Source organism: Camelus ferus, chromosome 1 (assembly GCF_009834535.1).
Source record: "Camelus ferus isolate YT-003-E chromosome 1, BCGSAC_Cfer_1.0, whole genome shotgun sequence".
Classification (NCBI taxonomy): Eukaryota; Metazoa; Chordata; class Mammalia; order Artiodactyla; family Camelidae; genus Camelus; species Camelus ferus.
Genome location: NC_045696.1, coordinates 115349294 through 115372941, shown reverse-complemented (window position 1 = coordinate 115372941; position 23648 = coordinate 115349294). Strand labels below are relative to the sequence as shown.

Here is a 23648-nt window from a genome sequence, read left to right as displayed (position 1 = left end):
GCGAGAGTCGGCCGAGAGCCCTAGCATGTAACAGACACATTTGCAGTTAGAGTCTATTAATAAACCGACCAGAGCTCACCAGTTAAAAGCTGAAGAATGCTATTTAATGCTCTCTTTTGCTTTTTAATGGACTGAAACCTGTTAAAACACTGCTTAAGAATAAGGCAAATGTTTCTTGCAGGGGATAGAGGGGCAGGAACACACAAACACACACACACACACACACACACACACACACACACACACACACACACACACGAGAGGTTAATGTCAGCAGGCTCTACACCAAGAGCAGCTGGGATGAAGCAAAACCTAGAACCTATAGGGTCCAAGGAACCCCAGAGAAAGGCTGGAGAGGAAACTTGAGACGCTCCACTCAGACAGAACTTCTATGATCACATTCTCAACTTTTCCTGGGGCTATTAAATCAACGGAGCAAAAAATAGGTACATTCGGTCCACAGACAGAGCGAGCGAGGTACATACAGTGGGGGAGGCTTAAAATGGCACCAGAGATGTCCCCGGGCTCTCGTACCAAGGTGCACGCTCCGAGGGGCCCTTCCGGGGGCTCTGACGCAGAGGATGGCTTATTGAGCACGAAAATGAGAGAAGTTAGGGGATGGTGTTTTAAAGACTTGCCTCATTCTTTAACCTCCCAGATGGGCTGTTCTGTCTATTTTTGAAATCGTGATGCAAACCAACCAGCTGATGCAGTCATTTCTGGTGAGAGTCTTGCTCCGGTGACATCTGTCAGGATTCACCTTCACAATCAAAACCTGGTTCTCTCTCCCCACCTAGGAGCCCCGTCTGCCGGCCCCACTCTGGGCCGCGGGCTGTCCTGGGCTGGCAGTGGCACCCAGGCTGGCCACCTGTCTGCGGAGCCCCTGGCTGGGTCAGAGCGTGGCCGCCAGGTCAAGGGCATCGCCTCAGGCTTCTGGTCGTGGAGGCATCTTCCTGACTTCCTGCCCTGTGTGCCTGGACTTGGATTCACAACCTTCCTCTGAAAACATGAGGCCCCCCATCTTTTACACACATTCGGAAAATTCTCTTCCTTCAACACCTGGCTCTGGGGTTTGGAGTCGTACACTCACTTGGATTTAGCACACGCCTGCTTCCCACCAGCAAACACGTGTTCTTCCCAGGACCGTCCCGGCTTCTCCCTGGACCTCCAAAGCTCGTGGTCCGGCCTTTTCCACTGCTGGTGCTCAGACAGCCCAGAGAGGAAGACTGGAGAGGACAACACCACTGTGGCAGGTTCACCTGACACTGACGGCCACGGCAGTGACTCCCCTCCCACGCGGCCTGCTTACGTTGGGACTGAGCCACTCGGCCGTCACTGGGTGTGGCCTCAGCCCTCTCCTCTGAGGCCCACCTCAACCAGAAGAGCAGGTGCACTGCAAAGGTGCTGTGACTTTACAGGGGAGGCCACACAAGGAGAGAGAGCTTCAGCCGGGCTGTCTTTCTGGAACCCAGATGCCATGCAGTGAGGAGCCCAGGACGCATGGAAAGGCCACCAGCAGATGCTCTGGCAGACAGCCCTGGCTGAAGTTCTAGCCAAAAGGTGGCATTTTTGTTTTTTTTAGTCATTACCATTTAATTAAAATTGCTAGTTCAGATGAAGAACAGGACTAGAAGAGTGTTTACAATCAACTTCTGAAAAATTGCATTTATCTAAAGGAAATGAAACAGGCCAGCAGCAGTCCGAAAAAGGCACCGCTGGTATTATTGGACGTGGATGAAATGTGCTGTTCAGGGTAGCATCATACTTAGGCCACACAAGGCCAGGAGGAGGAGACGCACAGAGGACACACCCGCAGGCAGTGTTTATCCTGGATTCTCCAGTGAGCTGGAGAGAACCGAGTATTTCTGAAACATTCGACGAGAGCTCTTTACAAAAATGACTGCATCTCCCACAGGATTTAGTTACAGCCATGTTCTTCATTCCACATCGTGCACCTAACACGTGAGTCAGGCAGGTCTGGAGAGGACGCCAGCACACGCTGCCATTTGACTGTAACCCGACAGGGGACCTCTCCCCACACTCCTCCGCCCGAGCGAACCCTGCCCTCTTAACCTCAGAATCACGAGAGAGATCCATCACATACGGCTAATAATACAGCTCAAGATACTCGTAATCATGAGACACACTGATAATAAACGATGCTTGTTTTTTATCCCACTACCAAGTTTTCAGTGGTTTGTTCTGTATGCACAGATAATTGGAAAAGATATTAAGAAGCTAAACATTTGGAGACATCGAGACCAGGGATTTGCAAAGTATGGCCCATGGACCAGATCCAGCCTGCTGTGGGTTTTAGGAAATAAAATTTTATTGGAACACAGCTCATTGGTTTACATATTGCCAGTGGTTGCTTTCATGTGGCAGTGTCAGAGCTGAGTAGCTGTGACAGAATTTGCGTGACCCACAAAGGCTAAAATACTTAATACTCGACCCCTTATAGAAAAAGTCTGTTGAACTTTGATAGACAAATGGCTGACTCTTTTCTTTTCTTTTTTCTTCTCCTTTTCCTTTCCTTTCTCTTTCCTTTTCCTTTTCTTTTCCTTTTTCACTTTTGGCAGGGAATAGTTACTATTCTGCAACCTAATATACGTATACCCTCTCCTGCCATGTAGAATTTTAGATTCATTTGCACGTTTCAGGAAAGGCTACACATACACATTTAAGCACTTGGGTAGATCTTTCACTAATTTAAAATACACCACAGAGATTCTAAACAGCATATGTATGGTTTTCACAATGTTAACACTGGGTTGATCATGTGTTGAGGTGCCCAAAAGTACATCTGCTCGTTGACCAAACCGGGGAGTGAGAGACATTCTAGTAAATGTTTTATTTTTCTTTCTGGCAGAAGAAGACTGCAACTCCTGACTCTAGAGAAGTTTACACTGGGTGGGGTTTTGATGAAGATAAAACAAGGACTTCCTTAGGTTTTTAAGTAAAAGCAACAGTCTTAAAAACCAACACCTAAACTAAATTAATCCGATGACCAAGTGTCCACAAGTTGAATGGGCCTGCATTATGGATTCTAAATGTGTTCTTCCTGAAAAACTGACTTTGTCAATCAAGTTCCACTTGGTTTCTCTCCTTCATTACACTTTGCATTACAAAAAAAAATTAAATTTCTGCAAGATACAACAAAAAAAACTATCTTACCCTCCCCCATTAACTGCAAGTTGGATAGAAGATGCCACCTTTATCGTTTTGAATAAAGAAAGTAAGAGTGGACAGAAATATTCAGTGAATCTGACAGCCATGACAAGTAAATTATTCCATTGCTGTTCCAACCACAGCTATTAAGATCAGTGGTTTTTAACACAAAGACATATAATCTGGTTAGAATCTTGGATTACTCTGCAGTAAGAAATTGGTTTTTACCTACTGTTTCAAAATCCCTTTTAAGATCCATCCGTCTTTCAGGGTGACAATTACTTCCTCGCTTCCTAGGACGCAAAAGCTAACGCATACAAGTCCCTGGGAATAACTAACAGTCAGATCAACATCACTAATATGTTTTTCCAAAATATTTGGCAAATAAGAATTTATGAAATGTTTCTACTAATGGGGAAATAACTATGATTTCCGTCCCATTTCTGATACTCACAGTCTTCTGCAAAGAAAATTCCTTAAACTGGGGATGTCAATAACCTAGAAATTTATATGATGACACACGGACATTTTAAAAGCTAAATAAACAAAAACTACACTGTTTTTCCTGTTTAGGAAATTGCCAACTTTATAGAGCAAACTATTTACGACCCTGAACTTTAGACTACATTTCCTTTTAAAAAAAAAATTTTTATTGATGTGTATTTGATTTACAATGTTAGTTTCAGTGCACAGCAAAGTGATGCAGTTATACACACACATCTATATTTTTCCTTTTCAGATTCTTTTCCATTATATGTTATTACAAGAAATTGAATATAGATCCCTGTGCCAGACAGTAGGTCCTTGTGGTTTATCTACTTTATATATAGCAACATGTGTCTGTTAATCCCCAACCACTAATTTATTCCTTCCTGCCCTTATTTTTAAATATCACTATATACTGATCTAAAATGTCTTAGTAACGTAGGTTCCTGGACTTTCAGTTAACTAAATTACTGCACTAAATATCACCTTAGTTGCCTGAAAGAATTAAAGCACTTTCCAAAAGTGGAAATTCTTAGAAGACAGTACAAGTCCTGCCTGACCTTAATCCTTCCAATGCAGGCAGTCTTGTGGTATCTTTATTAGATCTTTTTTTTTAAACATTTTTTAATTGGGTTATAGTCATTTTACAATGTTGTGTCAAATTCCAGTGTAGAGCACAATTTCTCAGTTATACATGAACATACATACATTCATTGTCACATTTTCTTTTGCTATACCACCCTGAACGTGCCCGATCTCACCTATTTGATCATTTTGTATGTTTATTTAGAAAAATTCACATTTGATGGCAAAAAAACAACAAAAACAAAATAACAACCTTAAAAAACAAAAATCAGACCTTTTTTTTTTTCCTCTTTTGTATCTCAAGCCTGAGTTTTGTTCTTCCAGAGAATTCTGTACAAAATCAACACGCACAGGAAAACCAAGGTTGAGATGGTTTCACGGGCAGCTTCTAAATGAACTACTATAAAAATTTTGCGTACAAGGATCAAAGAGAGTCCTTCCCAACACACAAAGCTTTTTCCATCTGGGCAAATAATAAAAAATAACAGCATGGTTGTCATTAAAAAGAACAGAGACCAACAAAAAGCTCTGGCCCTTAACTTTATCTTCTCTTAGCAGCCTGCACGCAGGTAAAAAAATCACAGTAAAGAGGTGACGCGCTTCCGTGTGGGCAGACACACACATCAGTGCCTTTTAACAGGTCCAAAGCCTGATACACAGAGGCAAGTATTTCAACAGCATTCTCTGGACGGGTTAGAGGCTTTTGCAAAATAAGAGAAACAACCTTGGGTAAGTTAACAGTCAAGGTGAAACCTAGTAGCAATCTAAACAGGGGTGGGGCTCACAAAGTGATTGGTGCCCAGGAGGAGGCAGCAAGACTGAAGGAATCAGACTGGGTTAAAACCCCAGCTCTGCCTCTTACAAATCTGTTGACCTCAGTCAAGTTATTTCACTCAGAACTCGGTTTCTTTATCTGCAGATTAAGAGTTCGATTCTACCGGAACCCTCCCTGGCCTCTAGCACACAATTACTAAAACGCTTTGTTTTAGCCTCTCATTCTCCCTCCCCCACTCACGTGAGTCACGAGAGGTCAACACAGTACTGAGCACCGGCCCTAAATGTTTAAATGAAACATTTCATCTAAGGAGTTGTTTTAGGGATTCCACGTCTTTGACATTAAGGTCAGCATGTGCGGTTAGTAATGTCTGTGAACCCGCCCCCTCCCACCTGGGGAAGATTCATTCCAATTGCTCTGGACTTCCGTGGTCTTGTATCCGCTGTTTTCTCCTGCCGAATCACTTCCTAGCCTGGATGATAGCTGGGGTTTAGTTCTTGTTTTCCCAAGGACACTGAAGACACCCTGCGGGGAGAACTGCTATTCTGCCCCTGACTTTCCATCCCTGCAGCATCATGTCTCTTGCAAAAGAACTCGTAGGGGAGGGAGTGGGTGTGAATGAATGGGTGGATCAAAGCACAAATAAATAACCCAGTCTCATGAGTCAGACGCTCAAATCTCTGACCATTTCAGGGAAGGACGGGGAAGGTTTTCTTTCTTTTCCTTCCTGGGCAGCATGAAAGAGAGGCATTTTTTGTTTGTTTGTTTGTTTTATTCCTGGTTTTACTTAATTGTACTAGAGAGCTGGCAAGGAAACAGAAAGCTGGACAAAGAACAAAATAAGGTTCAGATCGGTAAGTATCATGATTTGCTACACATTTTGCATCTTGACCTTCACCTTGGACTTGGTAGGGCACCAGCTCTTAGCCTGAGGGGGACTGACTTGAGCAATCATGTAAGTTTAAGATGCTGTCAAGGTTGCCCGCAAACTGAGTCACAGCAAAAGCAAAGCAAAGTAAAGGAGGCACTGGCTGTGCCCTGGCCGCACGGCACAGACTCTACCCCACTGAGATAAATGTGCTCTCTGCCCTCAAATTGAACCCGCTACCCATGGTACAACTTGGGTTAGTCCACTGTCAATCTAACTCCGTAGAGCTTTTTAAAATGTCCTGAACTCTCATTAGAAACTGGAGTAGCAGAGGGAATTTAATGATGAATCTGAACGCACTTCTGATCATTCAGACAGCAGCTTCATTTTATGCTGTCTCTGGGAAATGCTCAACCCCATTGTTGAACATTCAAATTCTGAGTCTCCCTGGTTCATATCTTTGCTTGGTATTATAAAGTGTCATAAAGTTCAATTAGCAAAATTTATCCTCTGTATGCACTGAAATTGTGGCAATATATTTTGGAGTGTGTTTGTGTTAGTGTTAGGTGGTCCGATAAGTGGGGGCAGATACGGTGGAGGAGAGGGAGGATGGTCCGGAGGATGGTGTTATGCCTGCCTCCAGCATAAAGGGCTTTTACTTTTTCTAAATGAGCGCCAGCAAGAAACTGGTCAAAACCCAAGAGCCACGACTGTGCGGTAGCAGAAAGGACTTAACCGGATACGACTCAATGTTCATTGTATCATAATTAACATTTCGGTTTAGCCCCCTCCCCCACTGTGGGTGTTTCTGTGTACACCATGGGTAAGGACATGCACAAAGGCCAAACATGACTCAGCATTCCAGGGACAAGAGCCGTCAATCAATCAAGAGACCACCTCTAAGCGAGGCTATGAGAGAAAGAGGGGGACCAAAATCACCACTTTTCCCACCTTGGACCTGCCCGCTTCCCGTTCTTGGACGAGTACATTTTCTTTTCTAAATAAATCTTTAAAATCTCTCGCTACACAGCACACCGCCTCCCGATTGTAAACTTATCTTTCGGGTATGCAAGAACTGGGGTCTCTCTCTACCTTTCGGTTAGTTAGTTTTTACTGTTAAAAGGATTCTTAGGATGATAGTCCTGAAAGTAAAATGAATACATCACTGTTTATTGATAGTTTTAATGTAAAACTGCTCGTGGTGGGGATAAAGATGTGCGGGATAAAGGCCGATCAAGGAGGTGAAAGTGTGATGTTGACGAGTAGGGAGATAAACAATTTCAACAGGTGCCGGGGCAGAGCTTTCACAGAAGCCTGGAAGTGGTCATCAGCCAGGCAAAGAATGCGGATTTATTTGTACACGTCTGTGTGCAACCACGCACGTGTCACTGGCAGACAACGTGAGCATTTTCTGTGCATCAGTATGTGATGCATGGGGTGGGGTGAAGTATAAGGGAGGATATTTTTTCAAGCAAAAGAAGGTATTCACTTGGCCCTGGATGCTCAGGTGATTTCGTTGGGCTGGGGTTCCTGAGTGACAGAGATGACAGCCGGAAATGGTAGGCCAGGGCCAGATCACAAAAAAAGTTCTGATGCCATATTTGAGTTTGCGATTCACAGAACATAAATGCAAGCACCATTTTTAATTCAAATATATGTTTCAGTTTGCATTTTAGTAAGAATTCAGGAGAAGCTTTATGTCTCCTGACTGCAAGAAATATTTCATAATATGTTTTAATCTCATACTTGTTTCATGTCTATTACTGTTAGATATCAAATATCTAATATTTCACTCTTCCACTTCAGAGACAAAGTTCTGCAATGGTCCATGTGTGTTTTACAGGTGTTCACTTCACCTTCTGCTGTATTTGACCATTGCTGAACTTCTGTGTTAGAGTTAAGTCTAACATTAAGAATTATTGTTTTGCAGTTGAGATATTTTTTCATTATATAAGTTTATGTCTACTCAATTTCTAAGAATATAATAAAAAAGGGAAAAAAAACCCTCCATTAATTAAAAACACACACACACACACGCACACGTAGACACAGATGTTTCCAGACGTGTGACAGCTGTGGACAAAGCCGCTGGGAGTTGTAATTTAATTTTAAAATTCATCCAGATGTCTTGTATTGCATAGATATTGGTTAGGTGTTTAGTTTACATTTTTAAAAAATAGATTTTCTATTTCTGGTAAAGAAAGACAGTCACATACATGGAGTGTATACAGACACACACACACACACACACACACACACACACACACAGAAGACCCTGTCGCTTTGAACCAGAACATAAATTCAATACTAGCTTATCAGTCTAGTCTTCATTCCCCTCCTGTTTGCACATCATACCCCGGCTCCTGACCATGGATAGATAACAGGTCCTTTAGGAAATTTAGGTCCTCCCTGCTTCACTCATTCATTATGTTTAGAAAGACAAGATGTTCTTGTCCAGATGAAGAATTTTCTGTGAAGTTCTTCTGTGACTCAAGGAGTGGGTTTACAGAATGTATCTGGGTCAAAGCTCTTATCAGCAAAATACCTTCCTGCATCTTGATTTCCTCAGGCACAGAAATGAACAGGATAGAAATCACCTCTCACGGATAATCTGTCACGACTGATTCACATACAGAGATTCTGGAAACACAATATTGAAATAAGCATCAAGTGTGTGTGTGTGTGCGCGTGCGCACTTGTGTGTGTGTGTGTGTTTTCCTTTCTGAATTTCCCTTCTCTTGTTTGATCTCTCTACCCATCTGCTACCAGCACACTCTGCTGGCACTTACCACACATCTTGAGAAGGAAACACTTGATAAAAGTCTCTTTCCTTGGCCAATCTGAAGCTTGTCACGAGCCAGTGCTAAGAAAAGAAAAAGCACTTTAGGCATCAATGATCTCACAACGGTGCTTCAACTCTTGTGCCAAGATGCTTGCAATGGGATTCTTTATTGTAGCAGTGGTTGTCCCGGGGAGTCTTTGTTTGGCAGGATGGGTCAGAAAAGAAAGAGCCCAGGAGTCAGCACGATTTCCACTCGGCCAGAGGGGCATCTGCACATCAGTACATCAGATCTGTCAGTGCTGATGGAAGTGTGCCCCTTTTCAAATGACTTCACGTTGCCTTGGAAAGGTCAACAGAGCTATGGATTCATCAGCCACAAAAGTGTTTCTCTTCTTAAAGAAAATGTACAATGCTGATTATGAAGACCTGGTGGGGTGGGTATTTCAGGAACAGGTATGAAGGACAGAATCTTGTGTATGAATAAATATGTGTGTAAAATATTTATATAATGAAATGCCCTATAAATATTCTGTACTAGACTGTATATACAAATGTATGAGACAATATCAAAGATTCATGGCTTTCTGAGGTCCACGCCCAGCTTGTATTTTGTTGTAATTTCCAACATTTGGGACCTTTGCTTGAAGCCTTTGTCAAGAAAAGCAAACTTTTCCCATCTTCCTTATGAAAACAGAAATAAAGCTAATTCCCACTTGCCTTTGGCTGAAAACTGTGTGTCTGTTTTCTAAATGACATTGGATTGGCTTTTTCCTTACAAACTGTTCATCTCCTGCTTTTGTTTCCAGGTCACCATTCTCATGATTTAGCTTCTACCTAAACAGAAAGGAAAAGAAGTGTGTGCTTATCTCTGCCAGGCACAGGGCCTGATGTAAACAGCTGGCTTGAGAAAGTCATGCTCAGGAAAGCAGAGACCCCAGACTCTGTGACCTTATAAAACTGACTGACTTTCCCAAAGAGGCTCCTTTCCTAATGTATTTGTGTATAGTCACTGGCTACCACTTTGCACTGGATATCTTCTTTACCCTTAGAAAACTCTCTGTTGCTCCAAGAACTAATAATTCAAATTCCAATAAACACTTGGAATCCATTATTAATCCAGAGCAAGTAAGTGCTCCTCTGCATTCACAGACTATTTCAACAGTAGATTCAAAAGTATTTCACTCTGGGTTTCTCTGAGTCCGGTGAGTACAACACCCCTGCATTGTGATTTTGAATTTAGAAAAAGAAAAAGAGAGGAGATAATACATACAAAGAAGACTGAATCATAAGAGTGAAAAGTGCAAATTTAAACTGCAACGTGGCTTTATCTAATGAGTATATTTGCAATTCGCTGAGACTTGATCAAGAGAATTACATAATAGAACCAGGGAGAGGTGTTCTCAGATCTAACCAATTAGATGACTAAGGTAACTCCATAATCTCAACAGGCTAATTAACTCCTGATTGACAGTCACTGAAGGGGCATTAGAAATGTGTAGCCTTACCGTGCAACTGGAGAATCTCAAAAAAAAAAGCAAACACACATATTTTTGGGGTTAGACTTTATGAAAACCTGCAACTCTGAAATTGGATGAGCAACATCTCAGAATTCCTTGGATTCATGAGAACCATTCCACCTATTCAAACAAACAAAAAAAAGTCTAAAGCTTTGCTATGCCTTAATTCAAGAACAAAAACGCAAAACTGCTTCAAGTTTTAAAACTACTTATTACCTTTTATGTAAAAAGTACTCCATAAAAAGAAAGAAAGAAAGAAAAGGATTATGCAAGCATGTACTCTACACGGGCATGTCAGCTAGCAGTAGGAAGAGGTAGAGGAGTAAAAATGGTATTTAGACAAGAATATGATAGGGTAGTTAGGAAGGCATAGATGCTTATTGGCAGGAGGAAGAAGAGAAAATCGACACACTTTTAAGGGAGAAATTTACAAGAACAGTATTAGAAACAAAGATGGCGGGGAAAGTGTGTCTCTAGTGGAGAATATTGCAGATGAGCAACAAAAGAAAACTTTGCAAAGGCACGTTGTGGTGAAACCATGGGAGGGCATGAGGTCCAGCATAAGGGTACATGGAGGTTTCTGAGTGGGTTAGTGCTGTCTAGTATAAAGGGACAGAATGAAGGATGTGGCTGGTTGTCAGTGGGCCAGAATGGAGGTGGTTGGACTTGCATGGAGACTAGGGCAATCGTGGTGGGTAAGACAGAGACTTATGAGGCCAGGGTATGGGTAGAAACCGCGTGTGAATGAGTGAAAGATGTTCTGGGAATGTGTCTGGAGCAGATGTCTGGACTGACTCAGGGAGAAGAGGCTAGGACAACTTGAAGGATTCAGGTCTGTGAGCTGCAGGACCAAAAATAAAACTCGGAAAGACAGGATGGAGAGAAAGTCGGGGATGATGGTCAAAGTCAGGCTTTTGTTTTTTTGAACTTGCAGAAGAGAGGTGCTTCAGACCATCCAAATGAGGGACCAACAGGCCAAAGACATCAGGTCAGGTTTTAGGAGGAGAACAAGGAGAGAGGTGTGGAATGCTGAGACATCTAACACAGGGATGGTGGAAGCCATGGTGAGCTGCGATAATTTATTGCTCACTAGTATCTGTTTCCCTTCCACGACGAAGATCATTCTTCCCTGCCCTTGACAATCGGGCTTGACCACGTGCTTCGCCAATGAAAGTGAGAGGAAAATTGCATGTCACTTCCATTAACAGCTTTAAAAGCCTATTGATTCATGACCTTTTTTTCCCTCTTCCCTAGAGTTGGTAATGTCCAGCTGGTGACTGCTTCATTAGCCTGGCATTGGAGTTAAATTAACGTGGGGAAAAAACACAGCTGATAGGTAGTTGTAAGAGATATAACCGGTGGCTGTAAAAGTCACCAGGAGTTAGCAGTTTAACCCGGCCTAACCTAACTGACAGGTCATGAGAGTGAATAAAATTGCCCAGAAAGGGAAGTAACGAAAGACCAGAGAATGACTTTTTGCACGAGACTTAATTGCCAAATTGTGAATTAGTTATTTTGCAGGAAAAAAAAAAAGGTCAATCGAGTTATCTTTGACAAGGTACTTTAAACATAATTTCTTAATTTTTGTCATTACTTTTTCTGTATAAAAAACTTGAATTAAAAAAAAAAAAAACCCAATACCTTGCTAGATCAGACAAAGTTATTCTGGTCACCTCTGGGAATGTTCGCTCTGTAAAATATTCTGTAATGAATAGCAAGCACCCTCATACACCAACAGTTTTGAGAGTTTAATGTATTTTTTAAAATATTACTTTCGCCTGTGAATTGTTCTTGGTATAAATTCAACAACGTAACGCCTAACTTAAAAAGAATTCTCTTTTTATAAGTAGACGTGCAATGAAAATCTGTTCTTTTATTAGTGTTCTATTTCCTATATTCTAGAGAATCTCAGGAAAACCTCCCAATCATTTTTTTTTAATTCAAACGCATACTACTTCTTGCTCTTTTCACTACTGTTGCTCAAACTTCTCGTAGGTTGGCATCTACCGAATCACTGTATACTCAGCACTTTTAAAGGCAATTCTACATACTAATTGCTTTTGCCTTCTCCTCCCATCTTGGCTTCCAGGCAGCAGGCAGGCCTCTTAAAGGTATGAACTCCAATGTCCGGAATCTCCAAGTGCCCATCTGGTTAAAACTAAGACTTCAAAGAATTCTTTAAAAATCTTTGAAACTCTCCATTATTGTCCATATTTCTATTTCCCATAATATTATGCTGACATGGAGTTGACTCTCTCATTTTCATATAATTCTCCATATCTGTTATATGGGTTATAAAGAATGACTTCATTGCCCAACAACGTATATATATATATATATATATATATATTCACATACACACACACACACACACACATATATATATATACTACTAATAAAATTATTAGTATATATATATATTTGGATTAGTCTTTTGAAGAATGATATGGTAAAACTAGTAACAGCGATGTAATGTATTCATATCTTTTACGCATGGATAAGTCCACAAATCACAAAACAACATTATGCCTTACGTAGAAGGGTTACATTTTTTTTTTATTATTTAAAAATACATGGTCTTTGATTTTCAAGCCTTCTCTCTCTCTCTCTCCTTCTGCCTCCAAGTATTTAACTGTTCCAAGAAACTAGCACAGAGACCCATCCTGCTTTCAGAGTTGTACCTAATCAGTCCGAGGACACAGGTAGTAATAAAAAGGACTTGTAATAGTTTTAAGAAAACTCCACTTCGTCGGCATCGGTGCCTCTGATTTATATTATAGTACAAATGGGGTAAGAGTCTATGAAATGCCAGGGGCTTTCCTAGGCTACTTCTCATTGGTAGTTGTGCAGAAATCCCAGCTTAAGGAAAGAATTCAGCTTCAAACATCTGGTGAGGATGCTGGAATGCTCAGTCTTTAACCTGTATGACCTGTTTCTTTGTGGATATCAGTCGCCACGGATTAGGAAGCCAGCGCCCTTCCAGATGTCCATCACTTCCTTCCTTTGGCTTTAGGACATCTGAACTAAGTTTGAAGACTTTATTTTTCCTCTGTCCTTCTGGAATTTTCTCTAGCTCCAGATGGAAAGAGCATGTCACACTTTCAACACCATTCCAACCTCTAGGTGGGTCTGGCTTCTCCATTGGGCATCTATGTTATGAAGGCTCTCTCCCACAGCCCAATCCAAGTTTTTCCATTCATCCTCCAAGACGACAGAGCCTTGATGACTGCCATGCTTTCCATTCTACTCTCTAAATGAGGGATGGAGGTATGTGTTCATAAGCTGTTTAGGTAACAGAGATGATACACGTGGGAGCCCTTAAACCCTGTTAGCAGCTCTACCCTGTCTGGACATATATATTTTTAAATGATGTACATTCTCAGGGACTTTTTGCATTTTAAAGAGAAGTCAAGGTAACCCAAATAGCCATTATTGATAAAAATGTCTAGGAACAGAAAAGTTTGGGAACAAGCAAAACTGTACATCCAACTCTTTACATCAAACTCATCTCTTTCGACCAAACCCTTTACGTCAAATTCACTTCTTTATTCTGTCTACCTACTATCTCTTTTCAAATGAAATATATATCTTTATGGCAAGTATGGCTTTAAAGACTCCCAATTTGTGCCCCAATATCTGGGAGCATAAATAACACCCACCTGTTTCATTACCACTCATTCCCCTATAGCACCCCCCTGAAAAAGGCAATGGATTTTCAATTAAGGGAGAAAAGAGTAATGTTCTCCCTACGAGGTTTTAGGTCTAAATTAATAAGATCGTATAATTCAGCTCTGGCTCTGGATACCAAAGAGGTGAATGTGACAAGTCCTATTTTTTTCCTTTATATATTGTGACACAAAATTGGATGAATCAGAGAATCAAAGAGGTGAGGGAAAACACAGCCAACAGACATCTCACTCAGCACCTAGAGCACATCAGACTGAGTGCCAGCGCACAGAGATGCCCGCGGCACTCAGCTTCAGAGAGTACCCGGGGCTCTCGGGGAGGGGGCGTGAGGCACTTGCTTATAAGACTCAGATGAAGGACAGAAAATGTGTTGTGGGAACTCGGAAAGAACATTGTCATCACTTCCAGATTCACACAGAAGCAAGCATCTCTCCAGGTCCTTTGCGGATTATTGTATACATCTAATGGATACACCATGAGTAATCAAGTTGCTTTTATCTGTTGTATTGGTTCACTGTGGATTTTATTTTGTTTTATTTTGTTTTAATTGTATTTTTTAATGGAGGTTCTGGGGATTGAACCCATGACCTTGTGCATGCTAAGCACACATTCTACCACTGAGCTATACCTACTCTCCCCCACCCACCACCAGTTCACTGTTCGTTTTATATGTTCATCAGTCATGGCCAGAAAGTTCTCTTCGAGTTAACACATTACCATCCACGACTAAGTAAATGCCTCCTGACCACTGTTATTTGTAGGGACTGGAAAACAACCGACATGTACCAGCCCTGTGTTCTTAGAAAGTGATTTATTAAAGGTACATCCATGAATTATATGGGATTTCCTTTTATGTATTTTGAGGACTAGTGGCCTTATATTTTTAAATGCCAGCTTAGGGAAACCCCACTGGCTTCCCCTGGCAAGAGTAAACTAGTTCTTTGCAGAAGGTCTCCCAAGGGGCCGTTCAAAGGCCATTACTTCACTGTGAAGACTCTGTTAAAAAGAATAATTGGTATCAATAACACTTACCTGTGTATGCAGAGGGAAGGTTACCCAGCCATAACAAGCCCAGAGTCACACCGCCACTACTTAAAATAATGCAACGTTTGGGATTTATGAGAATAAAGCCTGTCAGTAATGACACCCTTATGGGGGGGTCTTCTCGATTCACTGGGCATACTCTGCCGTGTACTCACAGGTAAATCAAATCTGCTGGGCAGTTAGAGCTCAGGTGCTGCAGACAAGATGCAAACGACACACACTGAAACGGGGTTTAGGTCTCACAAAGAGTTACCGGGGCCACGGCTTCCAGTACCTTTCTGACTTTTCCTCTAAAACAGCCGCAGGGCTGTTTCACATGCAAAACCTGCGGCGTGACCGGTGATTAGCGTCATCTCTCAAGGGGATTGGGGACCATCACACGGAAAGATGGAGGAAGCACGAATCAGTGTGCAGGGACACGGTTGGACCAGGGAGGGAGCCCCCAAATAAAGGATGAGAACAAGAACACAACAAAGATCATCGCTTAACCTGTTTTGTCAGAGCTGGTATTGATGGTATTGGTAGTGATGGAGGTGAAGGCAGTCTTTACGCTGTCCTTGGCAGTGACAGATTTCTGCTTATTTTTCATGGCTTCCAGTGCTTTGAGCTTCTTGGCATGTTTCGTGCCTTTGTAGTGGGCCGCAGCCTGGCTCTACAAAGGAGAACAAAATGAACCATGCAATCAGGCTCATTTCTAAACTGGCATTCTCTGTATTACTGCAAATACAGACTCCCTTTCAATAACAGGTACCATTCAAGCTACTTCTGGCCGTGGCCGAACAGTGGGTGGGGTTCTATTTTCGAATGATGCTAGGAAGTGATGGGAAATTCCAAAACCTTGGGATGGAAGGAAGAAATACTGCATTGCTTCTCTTAAGAGAGATGCAGGTGAACACTAACACGGCAACGACACTTTCTTTGTGGAGGAGGGGGGGGGGAATAAGAATTTACAACTGTATTGCTTTTGTTCTGCTACATAAGATGCTGGGCTCCCCAGGATGAACACGGGCCCCACAAAAGAGGAGCTCTCACCTTCTGGGCTCAGAAAACATGTTTTCTCCTTTGACAATGTGTCTTATTAACACAGGACTCAACAGGTGTCTACCAGGAGAAGGTCCCAGACAGAAGGGAAGTGGACACCCCAGAGACTGGCACTGAAGGGAGAGAGCGCACACATAAATGCACTAAGTCCATTTGGAGTAGACGGAAGATGGGCAGCTGTATGACTTTTTCCTTCTCCTTGCTTCCCACAGAGGGTAGCCTAAGAGGTTCAAGGGAAGGCCGTTCTTTCAACACGTGCGTCTACGTGGCCTGGTCCACTGCCAGGAGAAGCCAGTGTGTTCTGACTACTTAATGGGGCCAATGTGATTCTTTTGCTGGTACTTTCTGAGATTTTCTTTTTAATAAATCCTAATACACATTTTCCTAAGTTTACATTTTCTTAACACCATTTTTTTTTTTAGTACTGGAGAGACACATTAATTGAGATACAAAATCATCTTAGAGAAACATACAGTTACAAATGTTAATTAATGGGGGCAGAAAAATCCTTTGTGGCTTAGGGTGAGGTGGAAGTAGGCAGGGAGATTCTTAGATCAGAAGCTTTTGCAGCTCAAACCCTTTCCAAATGTCACTCATAAAGAAGAAATCTCAGTGGAGGATTAAGTCTGGATAGTATCTATCCATCACATCCCATGACTTATTTAAACTCAGTGTTCCATTTGGCCAGAAAAATAATCATCACAGTGTCTTCTTCATCACAGCCACTGCGGTGGGCAGGGTGTTGAAGCAGAATATCTTTTTTTTTATAAATAGATAAAGAAATAACCCACACTTTCATTTGCATCATTCTGACAAGTTATACCCTCAAAGGACTAGGTACCCTTATTGAAAGAACACTGGACAAGGAAATTATATATTAGAAACAGTTTGAACAGAGAGGACACTCATGCATCAGTTTTCCAACAACACGGAACATCAAAAGACATAGTGTGAGTCAAAATGTGAAGTTAAGACCTCCGAGAGTGAATTGAGGAACCAGCGATAGCTTGGATTGGTTTGATTCTACCTGGAGAATGCGATTTTGGTGGACGGAGCTGTGTCCTTTTTTTTTTTCCTGCCTAGTTTTCTTTTTTAATAAATCAAATCTTTTGGATAGATCTTTTGAGGGCAAGATGCTATATTCAATTAAATCCACAATATCTTCTTTAGGAAGTGGGTTACGCACTTTCCCTCAAAGCAAAGTTCCTCTCCTATTCCTGGTACAGAAGAGAATATTTTCTATATAATATGTATTAAAACATAGGGCTTCAATGAACAGTGCTAGCTCCACGTATACCTTCAAATGCACATTTTAATGTCTATTTTAAGGATCTTAACAAATCTATATTCTCAGTGGTCTTTCAAATCTTTCAAAGGTTTCAAAACCTTTGTTTTAATACACTATAGGACCAAGCGAATGGCACTATTTTGGATATTAAGAAACATTCCCAAAGAATCGTGCAGGTTAAGAGAGTACTGACGTCCTCCACCCCAACCCCGCCCCGACCACAAACACACAAAATACTCTCTGCACAGATACAACTAAGCCAATGCTTCCAACAAGCGAAATGGCTCAGGAAGTTGTGGGGAGAAGGGGGTGATAAATTACCAACAGTTGGTGGGCTTCCAATTGAGACATCTCATATACTAAAAAGCAAAGCAAACAAGACAAAATGCATACTCATTTATTAACTGAATAATAGCCCCAAAGCACCCTGATAAAAATTATCTTCATTAAAAAGACATCTGCTATAAAAAAAGCAACCAAGCTTCCCACAAATTAAAAAAAAAAAACTGAGTGGTATGAAGGTCCAAAATGCTATGGAGAGACTGAGACACGTAGAGTTCCGGGGAAATGATGGAGTATATCGGGGAGATGATGGCACTAGAAGTGATTAGTTTGCTTGTGATGGTGCAGGGTGTGTGTGTGTGTGTGTGTGTGTGTGTGTGTGTGTGTGTGTTGGGGGTGGAAGTGGAGATAACAACTTGGAAACCAAATGTAGACAGATAACCCGTCTGGATACTTTAACTTTTCTTTGTCATGGACCTTTATTTAATGTTTGTAGAAATTACTGGACTGCTCTTGAATTATAAGTCTTCATTTTTCTATCTATGTGTATTGACCCCATTAACTCGTGGTCCACCTTGATACAGGTGTGTTGCATGAAGGTGTGATCCTTGTAGAGAGCGAGAAAGCCCTGCCAGCGCTCCTTACCATTTTGCGAGTCTGGACAGATTGTTCAGCCACATCTAACCCCTTTCTGTGACTGTAGACAAAGCTGTAACCTAAGAAGAAATTCTGCTGGGAGACTTTTAAAAATCAGCAGTTGGCCAGAAATGTCTCTTGGGCCCCCAGTGTTTTTCCTTTGGGCTGGGTGTACGCAGTGCACCATTTTCCCTCTGAGGGGTTAGCCAGTCTCTGAGCCAAGTCATCCCCAGGAACCCAGGAGCCATCCAACAGAAGCAAACAACTGTTTTTCACAGGAATGATTTCAAGGTTAAACAACCGTACTACTTCATGACAGCACCTTTCAGAATTTCATATTTTAAAACTAAAACAGAATTAGGTGATCACAGTACACAGAGAAGCGAGCAGAACAAGAAAAATTGGTTTAAACAAGTTACTTCTAGATAACAAGTGAAATATCTGGGTATTGTGTAATAAAAATCATGACTACCGACCTTGAACTAAGCACATGACACCATGAAATCTAACAAGTGTCATCCCAGAGGCAAGGGCTGACATTAAAGATATGCACACACATTCCTGCAGAAAAGAGTGACGCCACTTTAAATGTCATCACCATATCCTAGTCATCTTTTCAATCTTCAAATTCTGCCTTCAGTATTTCAAACAGTCTCCCAGTTTAAATGCAACTGAAGTTTCAAAGTAGATAAAAATAATCGTTAAGTGGCTAACATTTGGGAGAGGAGTTTCATCATTTTGAAACACACACACGTACACACACATTTATTTTACTTATCTAAGTAAGAAGCTTTGTTATAGATCACGGTTATTCTGTGAAACTCACTGCAAATTTAATATTCATGTATCATTTTATTCCATTAGTGCCAATACTCTGTGCAGTTTTACTCTACATGCCTTTTGCATAAAGTGTCTTAATATGCTTTTCAAAAACGAGGAAATTTATGATAAGCATACATATTTAGTTACTCTAACCAATTTATTTATTTTATATTTTGTATCTTTTTTATTGTACAGTCAGTTACAATGTGTCAATTTCTGGTGTACAGCACAATGTCCCAGTCATGCATATATATACATGTATTCATTTTCATATTCTTTTTCATTAAAGGTTATTATAAGATACTGAACATAGTTCGTTGTGCTATACAGAAGAAACTTGTTTTTTTTTTTAATCTATTTTTATATTTAGTGGCTAACATTAACAAACTTGCAGACATAGTAAACAATCTTAATGGTTACTGGGGACATGGGGTGGGAAGGGATAAATTGGGGAGTCTGAGATCTGCAAATGTTAGCCACCAACTAATTTTCATAAACACATGTGATTTCAAAAAGAACAAGATGGTCTTTGTTAGTTTCTGACATCATTTAATTTTATCACATTAAAATTTTATTAAAATACACTAAACATTATCCTATTAAGATGTAACAGAAAAATAAGGAGTGGTTATGAAAGGAGTCATCCTCCTCATTGGGGAGAGAAGAGATAATACTTGAACAGAAGAACACTTTTTTCTGTTTTTGAAAGAAAATTATCTTTCAAAATTTTAACTTAGTTGTTGTTTTGGAGATAACAAAATGAAATGATAAAACATGATCTAGTACCCTAAAGTCTAAAACACTGACTTTATAGATTTTTATTTTGAAAAGCATTGAAAAATTATTCCTGGAAAAAAGTTTTAAAATTTGTGTTTACCTTTGTACAGTTGTTTCTCTGTTGCATACACTCACTCAAATCTAACATCGCACAGGTTTGGCCATATGGGTTAAGAACAGTATGCATTCTAACTGGCCAATGGCTTCTTAAATATTTTGAATATCGCTTTTGTATACACCAACAGAAGGTTTCTAAGGTTTCCAATTATTCTATCTTAATTTGTTTATTAGCAACTCTCAGTTTCATTTAACACTCATGTAAAGCATTAGCTGTCAAAGTGCAGAACCCAGACCAGCAGCAGCCGCAGCTGCAGCTGGGAATGCAGGAACCTGTACCCAAAATATTGTAATAGCCTATAATGGAGTGTAATCTGAAAACAAAACACATCACTATGCTGTACACCTGAAACTGACACAGAATTGTACATCAACCGTCCTTCAATAAAGAAAAGCCTTAAGATGATATTAAGTGAACTTGAAAAAAAAAAAAGTATGCAAATTCTCAACTTCTATCCCAGACCCACTGAATCAGAAACACTGAAATGCAGCTCAGCAGTCTGTGTTTTACAAGCCCTCCGGCTGCTTCTGAAGCATCGGAAGTTTCAGAACCGCTCACCTCAAATATTAGTGCCTTTTCTCCAAAGATGGCCCCTTCTTGTAGAAGCAGCCAAAGTCTAGGTTTTCTAAAGTTAATGTATAGTCACTTGAAGACTGAACCTTTACATATGTCTAAATGTGAGCAATGTATGCTACCCAAGAAGAAGAATCGAAAGTATCTCTCCTTAAAAGCAGTTATAAATAGAAGTAAAAAATAACTCAGGTAACATACATAACTGAGGAATTTCCATCCAAGAGGGATGAATGCAAAATAGCGGATCAACCTTGGAAATCTTGTAACTCGAAAACCTCACATAACTGCTTTCCAAGACCTTGTGATAGTCCCTCTCTACATTTTACCTTTTCTCTCCAAGCTAATTATTGTTGCAGCATGGCCCTCTGACCCCATTATTTTTACCTCTTTGTTGAATGTTTTGCTATGATTCTTTCTGTGGGGCCTGGGGGAATCGTCAGCTCTACAAAAAAATATATAAGCAAAAGCAAAGCCCTGGGTCATAACTCTTAAAACCTCACCATCACAAGTATCTATTCACTATTTTATTTGCATTAACTGATTAAGTGTTAGCCACGGTTAAGTTCTTTCTTGATATCCTTATGGCTCTTTTATTGAGGGAGACTCCTAGGCCAACAGGGAAATAAAAACCACTCTAGTAAGTGAAGAGAGTGTCTTCTCTGTTACTCCACTTAACAAAACATCTGAAGAAAAAATTTAAAGGTAGAGTATGTAGTTCATTGTTATACATTGTCCTTTCTGCTGTGACGACATGTGCCTTCCAAATTCTCTTATGCAACAGGGAAAATGACATGCTGCAGATATTTTTATTCTTTAATTACATGTCTCAGAAGGAATACTTAATAGTTCATTTTAATTTGTGATTGTGTAGCTAACATGTAGGTAGATGACTACGTTATGAATCAAAATGAAAATTCACTTGCATTAAGTCCCAAAGTGAAAAACATGATTCAATTAAGAATGTTCTCTCTGGAGTTCGGATGACTGATGCGTTACTTTAAATGTGTTCCTGTCTTCCGTACTCTTCAGCACAAAAATAAACAGTAACTGCTGCAGGAAGAGAAAAAGAGGACAAAAAGAGGTAATGCCACAGGAGTAGAGTCATTTTTATACACCAGCACTAGTCTCTGGGAAAAAACATCGAAATAAACATAGAGAAAAAGAAGGGAGACGTCACAATTTCTCAGATACATTAGGTAACTCTTATTTTATATGCAAAGAAAATACCTTGTCACTAAGTACTTATGTGGTTGTGAAAAAATAATCCAGATGGACTCATTTATCTCTTCAAAGTTTCTCAACTCATTTATAGACTTCATGATTTTTAAATATTAAGTATTCGATGTTTTCAAGTATCAAATATGAAAATTAAAATAGTACATATTCGAGCAAGAGAAACTAATGTGTGAGTTTTTGCCTGGTTCCCATTGTGAAATCACCGTTCTTATATAAGTATATCTGGAATACAAACGGATGCCTCACAGACCTCTAATGGCGGAATCCTGACGGGGGGACACTGGCTGACAGTGGGCTTTGGAAATTGGTACTCATGATCTAAAAGAGCCAAAAGGAACATTTGGTTCTGGTGAAGTTTGCTCAACCTTTTGGGGAGCTTTTTTTTTTTGAAGTATTGTTGGTTTACAATGTTGTATTAATTTCTGGTGTACAGAATAGTGATTTAGATATAGATATACATATATATCTATATATTCCTTTTCATACATTTTCATTGCAGGTTATTACAAAGTATTGAATACAATTTCCTGTGCTGTATAGTAGGACCTTGTTGTTTTATCTATTTTATATCTAGTAATAAGAATCTAAAAATCCCAAACTTCCAATTTATCCCTCCTTCCCCCTCTTACCCTCCTGATAAGTTGGTTTTCTATTTTGTGAGACTGTTTTGTAAATAACTTCATTTGTTTTATTTTTTTAAGATTCCACATATGAGTGATATCATATGGTATTTTTCTTTCTCTTTCTGTCTTACTTCACTTAGTATGACAATTTCCAGGTCCATTCATGTTGCTGCAAATGGCATTATTTTATTCTTTTTTATGGATGAGTAGTATTCCTTTGCCTAAATATACCACAGCTGCTTTATCCAGTCATCTGTCGATGGACATTTAGGTTGTTTCCATGTCTTGGCTATTGTAAATAGTGCTGCTATGAACACTGGGGTGCATGTGTCTTTTTGATTAGAGTTTCCTCTGGATATATGACCAGGAGTGGGATTGCTGGATTATATGGTAAATTTATTTTTAGTTTTTAAAAGAATCTCCATACTGTTTTCCATAATTGCTGCACCAAACTACATTTCCACCAACAGTATAGGAGGGCTCCCTTTTCTCCACACCCTTGCCAGCATTTATTACTTGTGGACTTTTTAACGATGGCCATTCTGACTGGTGTGAGGAGATATCTTATTGTATTTTTGATTTGCATTTCTCTAGATGCAAATACAGTAAGTGATATTCAGCATTTTTTCATGTGCCTATTAGCCATCTGTATGTCTTTATGCAAAAATATTTGTTTAGGTCTTCTGCCTATTTTTGATTGGGTTTTCTTTTTTGTTGTTGTTATTGAATTGTATGAGCTGTTTGTATATTCTGGAAATTAAGCCCTTGTCAGTCATGTCATTTGCATATATTTTCTCCCATTCTCCATTAGTCATCTTTTTGTATTACTTAGTTCCCTTTGCTGTGCAAAAGCTTATGCTTAATTAAATTCCATTTGTTTATTTTTGCTTTTATTTCTATTGTCTTGACTGCACTAGGGGAACATTGCTAATATTTATGTCAGAGAATGTTTTGCCTATGTTTTCTTTTAGGAGGTTTATAGTGTTTTATCTTATATTTAAGTCCTTTTGAGTTTATTATTGTGTGTGGTGTGAGGGAGTGTTCTAACTTCATTGATTTATATGTGGGTGTCCTACTTGCCCAACGCCACTTGCTGAAGAGACTGTCTTTCCTCTATTGTATATTCTTGCCTCCTTTGTCAGAGACTAATTGACTGTAGATGTGTGGCTTTATTTATGAGTTCTCTATTCTATTCCATTGATCCATATGTCTGTGTTTGTGCCAGTATCACACTGTTTTGGTTACTGTAGCTCTGCAGTATTGTCTGAAGTCTGGGAGTGTTATTCATCTAGTTTTGTTCTTTTTCTTCAGTATTTGTCTGGCAATTCTGGGTTTTTTGT

The 23648-nt window shown here is 40.2% G+C and overlaps 1 protein-coding gene across 4 annotated transcripts in view; it reads right to left on the bottom strand.

The window, feature by feature from the left end:
* The window catches only part of ZNF385D (zinc finger protein 385D), a 290314-nt gene that overhangs the window by 65574 nt on the left and 201092 nt on the right, over nucleotides 1-23648 (bottom strand). For all 4 annotated transcript variants that reach the window (XM_032488687.1, XM_032488682.1, XM_032488691.1 and 1 more), the window contains one exon: nucleotides 15402-15564. In XM_032488687.1, coding sequence (XP_032344578.1) covers nucleotides 15402-15564 — 163 coding nt within the window. The remainder of the gene's footprint in view (nucleotides 1-15401; nucleotides 15565-23648) is intronic.